We start from the raw sequence: 16945 nt of genomic DNA on the forward strand, positions 1-16945 counted from the left end.
TACTACAAAATCAAATCCCATAATGACATCCTTCACCTCAACGACACATTGACTAAAGTTCAAGCCTGGTTCCACCTCAATCATCTCAAATTGAACCCTAAAAAAACTGAAATCATCCTATTTAGCGCCAAGAGCAACTCTCTCCCTATTCAACTCTGGATCAACGATATCACAGCTCTAAACTGCCCCCTCTCCACCTCCAGCTCTGTCAAATCCCTAGGCATCAGCATTGATCTAAACCTGACTCTCATCCCACACATTAAAAAAGCTGCCAAAAGTGCTCTTTTCACCCTTCATCACCTCAAAAAACTGAAACCTTTTATTCCAGCCGATGACTTTAGAATCGTTGTCCAATCACTTGTCCTGTCCAAAATTGATTATGGTAATGCAACACTCGCTGACACCCCTAAAATCCACCTGGGACCGATTAATTGTGTTCTCAACCTCGCCGCCAGACTTCTCTCCGATTGTAAAAAATTCGACCACATCTCTCCTGTCCTTAAAAACCTCAACTGGCTCCCAATCGAAGGAAGATCCACATACAAGATTGCATGTATCACGCACAAAGCCCTCCACCTAAACACCCCCTCTTATCTTGCTGACAAATTAAAAAAAGCTGGGTGCTCTAGGGCCCTTAGGAGCACTAACTCCCTTGTCCTAATCCCGCCCAAACTCAAATGCAAAAAAGCCCAATCCCGTGCATTCTCTTTTAATGCCCCTACGATTTAGAACTCCCTCCCCAAGGATCTCCGCTGCAACCCCTCCTACCCTCTCTTCAAAAAAAAGGCTCAAATCACTTCTTCTCAACAAATATTGGGGCACCTAATGTCTCTGATTCGAGCACTGTCTACTCCTGCTCCCCTACTATCCCCTCACCCCACCCCCTTCCCACTGCTCTTACCTCCTCTCCTCCTGTTTTACACCCCCGATCTCGCCATTTCTCTACACACTCCATCCCCATTATGATCTGCTTCCTCTCCTCCCTACTCAATCATTTAAAAGCTTTCAGCCAGATTCATGAAGCAAAAATCGGCGAATCTGGCCCTTTGCAAGCGCTTTTTTTGCATTTGGGATTCATCATCCCAAATGCAAAAATCGCAAAATTTTAAATCGCTAAATTGCGACGAATTGCATTTAAGGAATCTCTATTTGAGATTCCTTAAATGCAATTCATGAACCATTTTAAAATTGCGATTTCGCAATTTTTGGCCGCTACTTACCGCGAAGTCTGACTTTGTGGTAAATAGCGAAAACTTAGAAAAATGCACTTTAGAAAAATGCACTTTAGTGCATTTTTCTAAGTTGGATGTTACACACACACATGTCCTTTGGACATGTGTGTGCGCAACACCAGTGTAAATCATCATTTCAAGGGTGCTACAGGGTGTCCTTTGGACACCCTGGCACCCTTGAAATTGCTTCCTTATTTGCGATTCGCTAATTGCTAATCGTAAATAAGGATTGACTCCCCATTCATTCCTATGGGCCTTTGGCCCATAGGAATGAATGGGGAGTCATTCCTTATTTGTGATTAGCAATTAGCGAATCGCAAATAAGGAAGCAGTAGAAATCGCAAAAAATATTGCGATTTCTACATGCATCCCGTTTTGCGAGTCTTTAATAGCGATTCCTTAATAATCGCTATTAAGGACTCGCAAAAGAGGAGCATGATGAATCTGGGGGTTTGTCTTTTATCCTCCATGACTATTTTCACGCGGCTTATGTCGTCTTATATTGCTACCTCATATCCATTTGAATGTAATGTTTTATATCTTTCATGATTAATGCACACTGTGAACTACTTCTTGTATGTATACCTACCTTGTAGAGCGTTCTGATACCCTCGGGTCCAGTAGCGCTATATAAAACTGTCAAAATAAATAAATAAATCTCTACTCACCGTAATGTCACACCCTGTCCTAAAGCCAGGAGTGCCACATGACACTTCACTTTTGAGACTGGGAGCCAAAAATACGAAAAATAAATTCAGATATAGCAGAGTGGCGGTAGGTAAATAATAGCGTCCAAAAGAAATTAACATATTTGCAAATTTAGAATAAGACAATAAACCCACCTTTGATTAAAAATCTATTTTTTGTTTGTTGATTATAGATTTCACCCTGACTTGAGTATGTCAGCAAGCTGGGAGGAAATACATGAGAGAGTAAAGAAGATCTTAAGGACACATGGAGCGCGACAGAGGCTAACATTTGTAAGTTCTTGCAAGAAAAGTTGAATTTGATTTTCCGAAATGAAGGAACAATATCAACCAAGGTTTCAACTCCAAGATATGCATTTTACTGCCTTAATGCTTGAAAAATTTCTTGCTTTTACTGTTTTCTCTGGACTTTTTCATTGGGTACAATGACTACAAGCTTCTCAGTCATTTTCCTTTTGCCTGAAACTGCCCATTAAGCAGTGTTATATATGAGCTAAGGACACAGAAACAAGTTACAAATGGCCTTCATTAGAAGATGGGATAATCTCCAAAACCCATGCACCCTCTCCAAGTTTTGCTGAAATATTGTGATTTCAATAAAGTGACTACCAGAGAGTAAGATAATAATGCTCTTATTTGACTTCTGTGTGTATGAATATTGTTTAGAAGGAATACTTTACGGTAGGTGGTGAAAATGCCAATTTCTTCTCTTTTTTCAAAATCGCACTTCTTATTCAGCTCTCCCGGCTGGCACAGAGCATATGGAGATGGGCCATTCCTCAAAACATTTTCCTATTAGCAGAACATCTACCAGGAGTTCACAATCAAGTTGCAGATCTGTTAAGTCGTCATAGACAACAGATACACGAATGGGAACTTCATCATCAAGTTCTTCAGCCATTTTTTCAAGAGTGGGGTCAACCAGAGATAGATCTGTTTGCTACAAACCACAACTCCAAATGCCCAAGCTTCGCTGCCAGATACCCACACCCATTATCCAAAGGCAATGCGCATGGATGAACTGGTCAAACAAATTTGCGTACGCTTATCCACCTCTCCCACTAATTCCATTAGTGGTTCGTAAGCTACAGCAACATTCTCTCATACTGATTCTCATAGCACCAAAATGGGCAAGACAACCTTGGTACACCACGCTACTAGAGATGTCAGTAGTACCACTTCACAAACTAAAACTCTCTCCACATCTACTAACACAGAACCATGGAGAGATTATGCATCCAGACCCAATGCAGCTCAATCTAGCGATTTGGCTCCTGAGGTCTTAGAATTTGGATATCTAAATTTACCACCTTATGTATGAATGTCATAAAAGAAGCAAGATGCCCTTCCACTAGAGCATGTTATGCAGCAAAGTGGAAAAGGTTTGTTGTATATTGTACAAATAACAACATCAATCCCTTAGATGTTTCCATACAAAACATTATATGCTATCTTTTACATCTGCAAAGATCTAACTTAGCGTATTCCTCAATCAGGTTACATCTTGCTGTTATAGCAGCATATCTTCAAAACAGACAACATTTGTCATTGTTTAGAGTACCTGCAATCAAAGCATTTATGGAGGGACTTAAAAGAATAATTCCTCCTAGAATACCACCCTCTCCAGTATGGAACTTAAATGTTATCCTCACAAGACTTATGGGTCCTACTTTCGAACCATTACATAAGTGTGAATAGCAATTCCTTACATGGAAAGTTGCTTTTTTAGTAGCTGTGACTTCACTTAGAAGAGTAAGTGAGTTACAAGCATTAACAATTCAAGAACCATTTATTTCATTTCAAAAAATCTTTATTTCGATCACAGATCATAAAAGATACATAGCTTTTATACAACTTAAAAGACTAATTAAACATGATGTGATCCAATATTTAAGACATTTAAAACATCAGGAGAGATAAAACAGTGTTAATCTTGCAAGGGATTTTTATACAAGTCTTTTCATCAATCGGCTTCGAGTGAACCACATAGAGGTCAGAAATTTCGATAGGGCAAAGACTACAGTTGGAGAGAAATCTGACTTTAAAACTCTATAGGCAGGTTGAAAAGATCTAAAACCCAAGTTCCTGAGTAGCGGGACTAACCAATATTTCCTGCTCCTCTCATAGCCCTTGCAGAAGAAGACGGCATGAACATCGTCCTCCTTCAGATGAGCACACATTGGACAAGTTGCTACGGCGGAGCGAGATTGCCATGACGCTGTAAATGAATCTAGGGGAAGGCATCCATATCTCCATTGTAAAAATAGTTTTCTCGTTAGTACAGGAGAAGTAGCGTCTAGAGCGCTTTCAAGACAGTAGGAGTCTTTCACTTTTAGGAACAAGTGTGTCAAGGATCCTTCTCGAGTGGCATCAGTAGCTCTTGTGAGCATCAGTTCATAGTATGCTCTCGCTAGTACCTTTTTTGGAGTCTTTACACAAGATTTTAAAGGATCCGTCCATAGTTCAGAATATCCCATCTCCTCTAGCATTCCCATAACGTAGATCAACCAGGGGATCTTCTTGGCATTTCGTAGCTCCAGGAATTCCTGTAATTCCTCTCTGTAGTTTGTAAGGTCTGGGCTACACCACAGACGCCTCCAAAAGGTTAGGGGTTTAAGTCCCAGCTCCTCTGTTATTGGTCGAATTCCCAGGTCTAGTCTGAGGGGGAATAGAGGAGTACTCTGGGGAAGGGCAACGACCTGCCTCAGGAATTTGTTTTCGATTGACTGTAGTTTAGGGAGTTGAGAGTGACCCAACAGCTCACCCCCATATTGGTTTTTTGTGGGTTGATTTCTAGACCACGTTCAGAGCAAAACTCTAAAAAGCCGTCCAAGATGCGTTGGATCCCCATAGGGGATTTAGACAGCAGCAGGGTGTCGTCTGCAAACATAATTGCAGGCACCCTGCTTTCTGTCAACTTTGGGGCATCAGTATTGGCAATCCTGTTTAGGTGGGCAACAACCCCGTTCACAAAGAGGCAGAACAGGGTCGGAGCAAGCACACAACCCTGTCTCACCCCTCTGCGAACGGGGAACCTTTCGGTTAGCTTGCCACCTTTGCCACACCTTACGCGGGCATAGTTGTTATGATGAAGTCTCATCAGTATTGCCAGAATATCACCTGGGACGTTCAGCTCTTCCATCACTCTCCACAGCCTCGATCTGGGTACCAAATCGAAGGCGGCACGTAGATCAACGAAAATAGTGTATAAAGTCCCGCCCTCGATTACGGCTGTTCTCCAATAAAGAAGATTTAGCCTAAAAATTTGGTCTATAGTCGATACACCCTGCCTGAATCCTGCCTGATAGGGTGATAGAATGTTCATCTCTTCTGTCCATGCCTGGAGTCTATTCAGAATCAGTCTACCGAAAAGTTTTTGTGATATGTCGATGAGACTGATGGGGCGATAGTTGGCAGGCAGCAGGGGGGATCCCTTTTTGTAAATTGGGACCACCTCTGCTCCCCTCCAAGTATCGGGCACCTCCATTCCCCCCAGAATGGCATTGAACATCAGTGTAAGGTATGGTGTCCATATCCTCGGTTCCTGTTTAAACAAGTCCCCCGGCACTCCGTCGAGACCCGGGGCTTTCCCTGCGGCTAAGTTTTTAATGGCCTCCCTCACCTCTTTTTCAGTAAAAGCGACCCCTATAGGACTGGATATATTTATGGTACCATCGCTGTTATGGTCCCCCCCCCCCTTCCGCATATAATGCCTCGAAATGGCTCTGCCATGCCGAGGGGGCTATGTTGGGCTCTATTGCGGAGGATAAATCCTCCGTACCATTCGCGACTATGCGCCAGAATTTACGGGAATCTCGGAGTGTTAGTGTTTTGGTGAGATTCTCCCAGTAATCTTGGTCCCATTCTACCCGCGCATTTGCAAGGAGGATTTTGTATGATCTTCTCCTAACGCGGATTTCTTCACGATTGAAGCGTCCCTTTATAGCAAGTAGCAGGAGGGCCTTGGCTTCCCTACAAGCGGCATTGTACCACGACGTCTTAGGCTTAGGGCCTTTCCTGTTCCCTGAGGATGAGAACAGATCCTGCTCTAAGGTATTGATGGTGTCAGCGTATATTTGTGCAAGCTTGCCTCTGCCGGTATCATCTGAGACCTCGTTTCCTAACTGAAAGGCTTTCTCCAAAAGTGGGATAATCCTTTCATATAGCCGGGGTATTCTCTCTGGGCTGTTGGCCAATTTCTCCCACTTGACTTTCCTCCGGTTGTTTTCCAGTAGGAGGCCCACCTTATCTTTATCCGATCCATGGGAAGCAACCTCCCCCCCAGGCAGTGAATAAGTCAGTTCCAAGACATTGTGGTCACTGTCCATTCTTTCAGTGACTTTGAAATCGACTATTGATGACCACATAAACAATTTAACCATGATGTAGTCCAGTTTCGATTCACTACCTGTTTTGTTGTAGGTATGGCTACAGGGTATATCAGATTTACAACGGCCATTGCACGCCCTTATGCCTAAGTTGAGAGTAAGGGCAGTTATCTGCAGGGCCAGAGGAGTCCAGGCCCTTGGGGGTGGTACCACCGTCTCAGGAATGAACCAGCAAAGAACTTCCTCTTGGGAAGGACCATCACGTAGTCCAGGCAGTGGTTCGTATTGACAATTGAAGTCACCTCCTACCAGACATGCCAGTTCGCTTGGAATGCCTTCTAGGAGCACTGATAGCTCATCTATAGTCCCAGATTCTTTGTGCATTGGTACCGGCCTTGAGTAAATGTTGATGACTAGCAACCTCGTGGAGTCTGGCCACTCAAGTAGGACAGCCAATAGGTCGTCAGAGGCGGTCTCTAGGTAGGAAGCTTGGCAACCCAGATCCGTGGCGATCCATGTCGTGAGTCCCCCCGACGGCCTACCCCTTCCCCCCCATTTAGCGGCTTTGAAGAAAGAGGCAAAGCCCGGGAATGATATTTCCTCACGTGCCCAGGTCTCTTGAAAAAGGAGTATATTTTTGGAGCTGATGTAAGAACCCCACTCTGTACAGACTATTTTACTAGCAAGGCCTGCCACGTTCCAGGAGATCACTGTGATATGTGACCGTTGGGTAGTGGATGGGCCTGAGGCAGCAGAGTTGCTGGGGGTAAGCTCGATGGGCACGGATTGACTTATGAGGGAGTAATTCATGCCCATGGGTTTATTGGCAGGAAATAAGATAGAATACGTCCTGCTTGGGACTTGACTGGGTTTGACTACGCTGGGTGTCTTGGGGTATATATCTGGGTCTGGGGGGGTGTTAATCTCAATCATAGGAGATGCTTGTAGAACACTCCCCTCCTCAGCCACCTGTCAATCTACCATTTCTAGACTACTGTATCTGTTGTGGGTGGATGGATAGGCAGGGTAGTGTGTTCTGTGTGGCCCAGGAATTCCTCTCCTGTAGCTACCACCCCCCCCCTCCTTCTTGTAACAGTTTCCCAACTAGCCTCATCCCCGTATAGAGGGAACTGCTCTATTGGTCTGCCCCTGTGTTGTGAGTGGGCAATTCTCTCCCTTGGGCAGTTTTCCCAACCCTCCAACAGCTCTTGGTGATGCCCCCATCTGTAGTCCTCTGAGTTGTAAAAATTTGAGGGGTAGAAAAATGAGAGAGGAAGTGGTTGGATGTTACTACCAAAATCCTCGTCAGCAGCCCAGGTGCAAATGTACGCGGCTGTATTCGGGTCTCTGAAAGTGACCAGAATGCAGTCTCCCCTGATAGATTTCCTAGTGTAGCCCACCCACTTTGCCCTCCTAGCCATGGAAATATCACTGGTTGTTCCTCTCGGGAGTGGTCTATTTGCAGAGAGCCAATTAATAACTTTATTCTTCAGTGAGGTAGTGGATTCAAATGTGGGAGAGTTTAATTCCGGAACCCCCGCCAGTACTAGGGTGTAGGGTGCAGCTTCTGGGGGAAGATTTATAAGCTTTGGTCTACGCTTAATGTTTGGTTTCTCACCAGTGGATGGTGGGTCGCCCTTGCTGTTGGACGAGGGCAAAGCATTGTCTTTTGGTGGGGGAATTATTTTTGGAGTAGCAGTTACTGGTTGTTGTTTTGAAATAGGGGCCTTGTTAACCTCTGGTGGTTGGGGGGTATTATTTGGGACGGACTGTGGGGGTTTGGGAGGGTTTGCGGGTGGGAGCTTATTGTTTGTTACTGTGATTGGTTCATTGCCCTTGGTGGGTATTGGACCCAATCCATCTTTTACTATTTTTGTCCCGCTATTATCAGTTTTCCTTGAGTCGGCAAGTTGGACAGTTGCCTTTTCGATGTTAACTAGTCTGGCTTCGATCTTAATCAGTCTAGCCTCAAGGGGACTCAATAGGGACCTAAGAAGTGTACCTATGTCCTCCAGTGTGATGTCATCGGAGGTGATATCTACTGGCGCGTTGGTAGCGGGCTCTGGTGAGGTTGGGTTGGCAGTTCTTGGAGTAGTTAAACTTCCCATCCTCTCCAGCCTAGAGGCAGGGGTAGCTCCCTTCCCCCCTTTGCCTCTAGATTGTATGAGTTTAGGAGATTTAATCCTAGTATCTTCTTTGTTTGGTTGGCCCTGCTTCTTTTTTTGTATAGCCCCTTCTCTAGCCCCCCTATTGCAGTCATTATTAGATTCTGTGTTTTTGACTGCCTCAGTGTTATCTATTGGTATGGGTAGAGGGATTTGGGTGTTGGGTAAGACCATAAGGCTTATATCCTCAAAGTCACTCGGGACCTCAATAGTGGACTCTGAGTTAATAGTTGAGGTACCTGGGAGTGGGCATGTTGCCTGATCAGTGCTACAGCTAGTTAGTAAACCGGGTCTATCTTCTGGGGATCTAGCTTGTGCCACTGGACCTAATGAAGATCTCCTTACCCAGTCTATTTCTTGGGAGATTCTTCGCTCCAATACCTGGATTTCCTCAATCAGGAGGGATCCCGCCTTGGCAAAGTAGGTGTCAATAGGGCCTTTGACAGCTCCGGCCGCGGCTAGGGAGGATGTTTTACTCCTAGTTTCCCTAGTACTCATTTTAGTAAGGTTTCAGTGTCCAGGCTGTATTAGGCAAAGAGACGGGGCCCGGACCGGACTCTCACGTACTCAAACGGCCCGCTCTTTGCCCGGTCTTCGCCCCGAGCTGCATCCCGCGCTGCGGGAGAGTTGTGGTAAAATATAGGGGCGTGAAGGGCGGGGGGCGGGCCAGCAGGGAGAGCAGACCGGAAGCTGGAGATCGGTCTCGCAGGGACTCCTGGTTCCTGGAGTCCCTGCACGCTCGCAGCCCCGCTAGCGCCACTCACCCGGAACCGCCCTGCAGCTGTAGTTCTCCGAGATTGCCCCTGCGCCTCACGAGGCGAAGCGGCACCCGCGAAGCGGCACCCGCGAAGCGGGTGCGGCGAGGTGTGGGCGTGGTGGATAAAGGTCCGCTGAAGTCCAGGTCAGTAAAGTGCCGCCGTGCAAAATTGATTCAAGTCCCACAGGGAGTGAGCAAGGGACGGTTTTAAGTCCTCAGTAGGGCGGGGGCGGGCCAGCAGGGAGAGCGGACCGGAAGCTGGAGATCGGTCTCGCAGGGACTCCTGGTTCCTGGAGTCCCTGCACGCTCGCAGCCCCGCTAGCGCCACTCACCCGGAACCGCCCTGCAGCTGTGGTTCTTCCGAGATTGCCCCTGCGCCTCACGAGGTGAGGTGTGGGCGTGGTGGATAAAGGTCCGCTGAAGTCCAGGTCAGTAAAGTGCCACCGTGCAAAATTGATTCAAGTCCCACAGGGAGTGAGCAAGGGACGGTTTTAAGTCCTCAGTAGTGTTGCGGCGAGGTGTGGGCGTGGTGTATAAAGGTCCGCTGAAGTCCAGGTCAGTAAAGTGCCGCCGTGCAAAATTGATTCAAGTCCCACAGGGAGTGAGCAAGGGACGGTTTTAAGTCCTCAGTAGGGCGGGGGCGGGCCAGCAGGGAGAGCGGACCGGAAGCTGGAGATCGGTCTCGCAGGGACTCCTGGTTCCTGGAGTCCCTGCACGCTCGCAGCCCCGCTAGCGCCACTCACCCGGAACCGCCCTGCAGCTGTGGTTCTTCCGAGATTGCCCCTGCGCCTCACGAGGCGAAGCGGCACCCGCGAAGCGGGTGCGGCGAGGTGTGGGCGTGGTGGATAAAGGTCCGCTGAAGTCCAGGTCAGTAAAGTGCCGCCGTGCAAAATTGATTCAAGAACCATTTATACAACTTCATCATAATAAGGTGGTTCTTAAAACAAATCCAAAGTTTCTGCCAAAGGTCTTTTGAACTTTCCACCTCAATCAATCTATTGAGTTGCTGATATTTTTTCCCCAACCACAAACAGTGGCAGAAAGAGCTCTACATACATTAGATGTGAAGAGAGCGATTCTCTACTACACTGATAGGACAAAACCTTTTCGTAAAACTAAACAACTGTTTGTGTCTTTTTCTCCTACACATAAGGGAAATCCAGTTTCAAAATCAGGCATTGCAAGATGGATTGTTAAGTGCATTCAGATTTGTTATCAAAAAGCAAAACGCACTCTATCCATTCCCCCTAGGGCTCATTCTACCCGTAAATTCTGGGCATCTATGGAATTCCTAGGGAACATACCATTAGATGATATACGTAAAGCAGCTACATGGTCTACTCCGCACACATTTACAAAACACTACTGTGTAGATGTGCAGGCAAAACAACAAGCAAGTATGGGCCAGGCTGTACTCAAGAACATTATTTCAAACTACTGCAACGGACACGGGTGGTCGCCACTAATAGAGAAACTGCTGTGCAATCTATGCAATAGTCTGTGGTCTGCAGCCCATATGCCTTGAACGGAAAATGCTACTTACCAATATGCATCTGTTCTTGGCATGTAGGGCTGCAGAACCACACACGCCCACCCGCCTCCCCGGTGGTCGAAACCTATTGTGTACAATTTATATGTCATGTACTCTTTTTGAAAACAATACAAATTTAATTATGATATGAACCTTGGTGTCATGAGCTTTATCTCTCTCTCTCTAATATCCCCTCTAACCCTCAGCTGATATTGCTATTATGCTTTGCATTGACTAAAGAACGTATATGGATTATTCCACTGGAACCATGGTGTTGCGTAGGGCGTCCAAGGCTCTCCACCTCGATCTACCTATGGTTGCAGTCAGGGCTAACCTCCTGACAGAGGTGCTCCAGCCTGCAGTGAGCTCTTCGGAGCCCCTACTACTGTTTAATGAAGTCCTAACTGACATCCTTTTGGGCACCTGGTCCAGGCCCAACACAGGGGCTCTTGTGGATAGGAGGTTTGCCCGACGCCACCGCCTGGCCCCGGGCGACCCCACTTTCCTCTCCCAGCTCCCCACCCCTGAGAGCTTGGTGGTCCAAGCCTCCACCTCCAAAGACGCATTCCATAATGCACTGCCTGATAGGGATTCCAAAAGGCTGGACCATCTTGGGAAGAAGATGTTTTCTTCCTCCAGCTTGGGACTGCGGTCGGTAAACACCGCATGTCTGTTGGGCCGTTACACCCACTCCGTGTGGGATATGGTGGTGCAAGTGCCGCCCCAGTGCCCGGAGGAGGCCGTACTCTCCTGTACAGTTGCCGAAAGGAGAGACTCAGCAAAGTTTACCATCCGCTGTGGGCTGGATACCACCGGCTCACTAGGCAGGACGATTTCCACGTCATTAGCCCTTCGACGCTACAACTGGTTTTTCAGGGGATGCCCAATCCATTCTTATGGACATGCCCTTTGATGGCCGGCGCCTTTTTGGCGACAAGGCAGACAGCTCGCTGGAGTGTTTTAGGAACTCTCAGGCTACGGCCAGGTCCTTGGGCCTCTCCACCACCCACCCTGCGCAGTCTGATTTTTGCCCCTTTCGTGGCTACGGAAGAGGTGCCCCAGTGCATCCCGCCAGGGCCACAGACCAGCACAAGCTGTTAAGCCCCTGCAAGGCCGGGGATGTGGGAACCACCGCTGTGGTACTGGGGGCCAGTGGGCGGGCCAGTCCACCACAGCCTCCTCTGCCGCAGCCTCCAAACCCGCCTAGTACGACCTTTCAGGGCCACCAATCGCCAGAGGGCCGCAGGATTCGCCATCACCTCCCTCACTGGCACACCATCACGTCAGACAGGTGGGTTATGCAAATAATTGAAAACAACAAAGGAGCGTCAACAAGCTTATGTGAAAGAAGCGAGCATGAAGAAAACTTCACAGTCACAAAATGGCTGCGAAAAGAAACCTCTTATGGTTATTTAAAAGGCCCTCACTAACCAACCTGGTTGGTGACATGCTTCATCATTGGGCCCCACCAGGAGTGGCCGAATGCCACCCTAGTGTGCTTCAACGCCAGGTTACTGCGGAGCTGGATTTTTCGTGAGTGAAGTGTAAGTGTGAGTGATTTATAAAAATGTATCAATTGTGTCAAAAAGCAATTTTAATAGTTTTGCCAATTGTACATGGTTAAAAAATAGCAAAAGTACCAAATTAAAAGTCCAGGTTTACCCTGTGCTGGTTGGTCAACATGTTTCTGCCACAATGATAGAGATATATCGGGCATTCGTCAGGACCAGTGAAAAGAGTAATTAATAAACCCCGGTGGTATGGGCGCGCTAAGGCCCACCCTAACCTGGGGTGTCAGTGTAAAAAGAAAATACAAAAACACTGTCTCAAGATTCCCAAAGTATTAGAGTGGAACCGAGTTTATTGAAGTATGCTAAGCGTATTAAGCATCATGGGCCTCGGTAGGGGGGTGGAAGCACTTTGGCACACCGCCCTCTGCGCTAGGCACCCGCTCGGATGAGGTTGGGTTATGCAAATAGTCCGAAGGGGCTACTCCCTCCCTTCGAGACTACCCCTCCATACATGCCACCTCAGTACCATTGCATGTCGGAGGATCATTTGGCCCTTCTCCAACAAGACATTTCAGCACTCTAGGTCAAGGGGGCCATCGAGCGAGTTCCTGTTCCAGAGGTAGGTCGTGGTTGCTATTCCCTCTACTTTCTGGTGCCCAAGAAGGACAAAGGCCTCCATCCTATCTTGGATCTCAGGAACGTCAACCGCTTCCTCCGGAAGGAGAAGTTCAAAATGTTGACACTAGCTCAGGTCCTGTCTGCCCTCGACATCTTCACTTGGAGGTGGTGCAAGGTCTCTTTCAGCAGTGGGGAGAGCCTTCGTTAGATCTATTCGCCACCGAAATAAACATACAATGTCAGTAATTCTGCGCGTTGGAATTTCCAAGGTGGCACTCGGTAGGCGGCGCTTTTCGTCTCGAGTGGAGTTGCGGTCTTCTATTCGCTTTTCCGCCTATACCACTTCTGCCCAGAGTGCCGAAGAATATCAGGCCCAAGTAATCCTTGCGGCTCCGGATTGGGCCCGGAGAATCTGGTATCCCGAGCTGCTACGCATGGCCATCGATCCTCCGATCAGACTGCCTCTTCTGGAGGATCTTCTGTCGCAGCAGGGGAAGGTCCTCCACCCGTACCTCTCCAGCATCCACCTCCTTGCATGGAGATTGAGCGGCAGCAGTTGACGTCGTTTGATCTGCCTCCCGAAGTCTGTGATGTTATCTTGGGAGCCAGGCGTCCCGCCACTAAGACTGTATACGCCTGCAGATAGAACAAATTTGTGGCATGGTGCACAGCAAAGGCTGTGGATCCCCTTTCCACCGTTCTTTCTAAGGTCCTCTTGTTCCTACTTTCTTTGGCCCAGCAGGGCTCTGCTCTGGGCACTCTAAAAGGGCTACCTCTCGGCAATTTCAGCCTTTCTTAGGCTTCCTGATCAGCCTTCTCTTTTCAAGTCCCATGTTGTAAATTGCTTCCTTAAAGGCATTACTCATCTTGTTCCTCCTGTTCCCTTCATAATGCCTCAGAGGGACTTGAATTTGGTTCTTACATATCTTATGTGCGCTCCCTTTGAGCCGCAATATAACTGTCCTCTCAGGCTTTTGACTTTGAAAACTGCCTTTCTGGTGGCCATCACCTCTGCGCGCAGGGTGAGTGTGCTCCAAGCTCTTTCTTCTGAACCTCCTTTTCTGACTGTTTATCCAGACAAGGTTGTCCTTAGAACTTGTCCTTCCTTCCTTCCCAAAGTGGTTACTCCTTTCCATTTTGGACAGACTATCACTTTGCCCACCTTCTTTCCGCCGCCGCATCCTTCCAAAGAAGAAGAGAGGCTCCACCGTCTGGATCCAAAGCGTGTACTTTCCTTTTACTTGGATCGCACAGAACAATTCCTGGTCTATGACCAGCTCTTTGTTGGCTACGTGGGCACCAAAAAAGGTCAGGCCATGTACAAACTGACCATTTCTAGATGGGTCGTTTTGTGCATCAAAGCTTGTTATTCCTTGGCAAAGAAGGAGCCGCCAGTGGGGCTGCGCGCCCATTCCACCAGGGCGACGGCAGCTACCACTGCTTTGGGACATGGAGTCCCCCTTACTGACATCTGTCAGGCAGCTACTTGGGCATCGCTGCACACGTTCACAAGACACTACACTACTGCCTGGACAGCCAAGTCTGGAGAGACTGCTTCTTTGGCTGTTCTGTTCTCCAGGACTTTATGGTGTGAATTTGGTTTGCAGACCCACCTCCGGGGTTGGTATTGCTGGGATATCTATTCTAAGGTAAGGAATCTAAAAGTAACTTTTTCTTTCAGATGAACAAGTTACTTACCTTCTGTAACGATAGATCTGAAAGAAACATAGGTTAGTTATAGATTCCTTACCGCCCCACCCATCCTCCCCATTCTGCGAACTGACTTCTAAGGTTAAGGATTTCCTTACAGGGCCCTAGTGGTCAGTGTCTTGCATGGCTCTGTGCTTATGGCGTGGAAAGTTGTGTACAGAACTGACGTCAGCGTGCAAGTGTGGCGTCTATATAGCTACCTCCTCGTCATCCCGGTTACCACGCCATCGAAGAACTCAGAGCCGGCTGACGCCACCTTTCGACGCGCAGGGGTACTGCTGATGAAAAACTTTCTGGATCCAGTCTGACGCCTGGGGGTAATTCTAAAGTAAGGAATCTATAACTAACCAATGTTTCTTACAAATATATTGTTACCAAAGGTAAGTAAATTATTCATTAGTTCACTTCTAAGGAAAATATTGAAATCCAAGAATATCAGTCTTTATAGCGTCAGTATTTTGGGGTGCACCTTTCAAAAAGAAAAATGGACGTGCTCCCAAATCAATTTTAATCGGCTCAGAAGCCCCTTACTTTTACACTATTTCAACCAATCAATCAGACAATCAATCATGGAATTGTAAGCGCGCTACTCACCTGTAAGGGTCTCAGGGCGCTGAGGGGGTGGGGAGAGGGGTCCGCAGATCTGTTTAGCCGAAGAGCCAGGTCTTGAGGGTCTTCCTGAAGATGTTCAGGGAGGAGGCGTGTCTGAAATCTGCCGGTAGCTCGTTCCAGGTCTTGGCTGCAATGTGAGAGAAGGACCTTCCACCTGCTCTGGCTCTGTGGATGCGCGGGGTTTCAGCCAGTGCGAGGTTGGAAGATCGGAGGTTTCTTTTGGGTACGTGGAAGTTGATTCTGTCGTTGAGGTATTTGAGTCCGCTGTTATGTAGGCATTTGTAGGCGTGAGTGAGGATATTGAAAGTGACTCTTTTCTCCGCTGGGAGTCAGTGGAGAACTACGTAAGTGTTGACTGATGTGTTTGTGTCGGGGGATGAGTCTGGCAGCGGTATTCTGTATTGTCTGGAGTTTGCGGAGCAGGGACTTGTTGATGCCGGTGTAGAGTGCATTTCTATAGTCCAGTCTGTTGGAGATGAGGGTGTGGGTGACTGTCTTCCTTGACTCAGTGGGGATCCACTTGAAGGTCTTGTGGAGGATGCGGAGGGTGTTGAAGCAGCTGGAGGTGACGGCGTTGACCTGTCGGTTCATGGTGATTGATTGAGTCGAGTACGATGCCGAGGTTCTTGGCATGGTCTGAGGGGGTAGGTGGGCTTCCGAGGGCAGTCAGCTGGCTTCCAGGTGCTGTCCCTTGCAGAAGGGGTGGTACCGAGGATGAGGACTTCTGTCTTCTCTGCGTTGAGCTTCAGGCAGCTGTTGGTCAAACAGACTGTGACATCTTGCATTCCTTTCTGAAAGTTGAGTTTGGCAGTGGTAGGGTCTTTGGTGAGGGAGAGGATGAGCTGGGTGTCATCGGCGTAGGATACGATGTTTTGACCGTGTTGTCGGACAATGGCTGCGAAGGGGGCCATGTAGATGTTGAAGAGGGTGGGGCTCAGGAACACTGGGGGACTCCGCAGGTGATTTTTGTGGGGTCAGAGAGGAGGGGTGGTAGTCTGATCCTTTGGCTTCTTTCGGTGAGGAATGATTGGATCCAGTCCAGGGCTGTTCCTTTTATGCCTGTGTTGTGTAGTCTGGCGACTAGTGTGCGCTGGGAGACGTGTCGAAGGCCGCTGATAGGTCGAGTAGGATGAGGCCTGCGGAGTGGCCTTGGTCCAGGAGGGTGCAGATGTCGCCTGTGGTGGCAAGTAGGGCGGTCTCTGTGCTGTGGTTGCTTCGGAATCCGGATTGCACGGGTCGAGGACGGCGTTCTCTTCAATGAATCGTGTCAGTTTCCTGTTGACTGTTTTATCTGCAACTTTGGCTGCGAAGGGGAGGAGCGAGACGGGCCAATACTTCATGAGGCTGGTGGGGTCAGCTGTGGGCTTCTTGAGCAGAGGTCTGACTTCTGCGCGCTTCCGGTCATATGGGAGGTACGTGTTTTGAAGGTGGTTTGATGATGCGTTGTAGTTCGGGTGCGATGGCGGCTGCTGCTCTGTGGTAGATGTGATGGGGGCAGGGGTCGGTGGGGGCCCCCCGAGTGGATGCTTTTCATGGTATTGCTGGGCCCCCAGGTGGTGGCCTGAAGAACTCGGCGCAGTCCCTACGCCCAAGCCAGTAGTTAAAAACCTTGGTGTTCTCCTTAATAACAACTTGAACACGGATGAACACATAGGCGCCACTAAACGAACATGCTTTCATGCTCTTAGCCTGTTACGCAAAGTTTTTTATTTTCTTCCCTCTTCCACACGAAAGACTCTTATCCATGCACTAGTACTCAGCCGCCTGGACTTCA

The 16945-nt window shown here is 48.1% G+C and overlaps 1 protein-coding gene across 2 annotated transcripts in view; it reads left to right on the forward strand.

Annotated features, from left to right (window-relative positions):
- SPATA6 (spermatogenesis associated 6) overlaps positions 1-16945 on the forward strand; it is a 478099-nt gene that overhangs the window by 329369 nt on the left and 131785 nt on the right. For both annotated transcript variants that reach the window (XM_078671405.1, XM_078671396.1), the window contains exon 7: positions 2113-2212. In XM_078671405.1, coding sequence (XP_078527531.1) covers positions 2113-2212 — 100 coding nt within the window. The remainder of the gene's footprint in view (positions 1-2112; positions 2213-16945) is intronic.

This window comes from Lissotriton helveticus, chromosome 1_2 (genome assembly GCF_964261635.1).
Source record: "Lissotriton helveticus chromosome 1_2, aLisHel1.1, whole genome shotgun sequence".
NCBI classification, from domain to species: domain Eukaryota; kingdom Metazoa; phylum Chordata; class Amphibia; order Caudata; family Salamandridae; genus Lissotriton; species Lissotriton helveticus.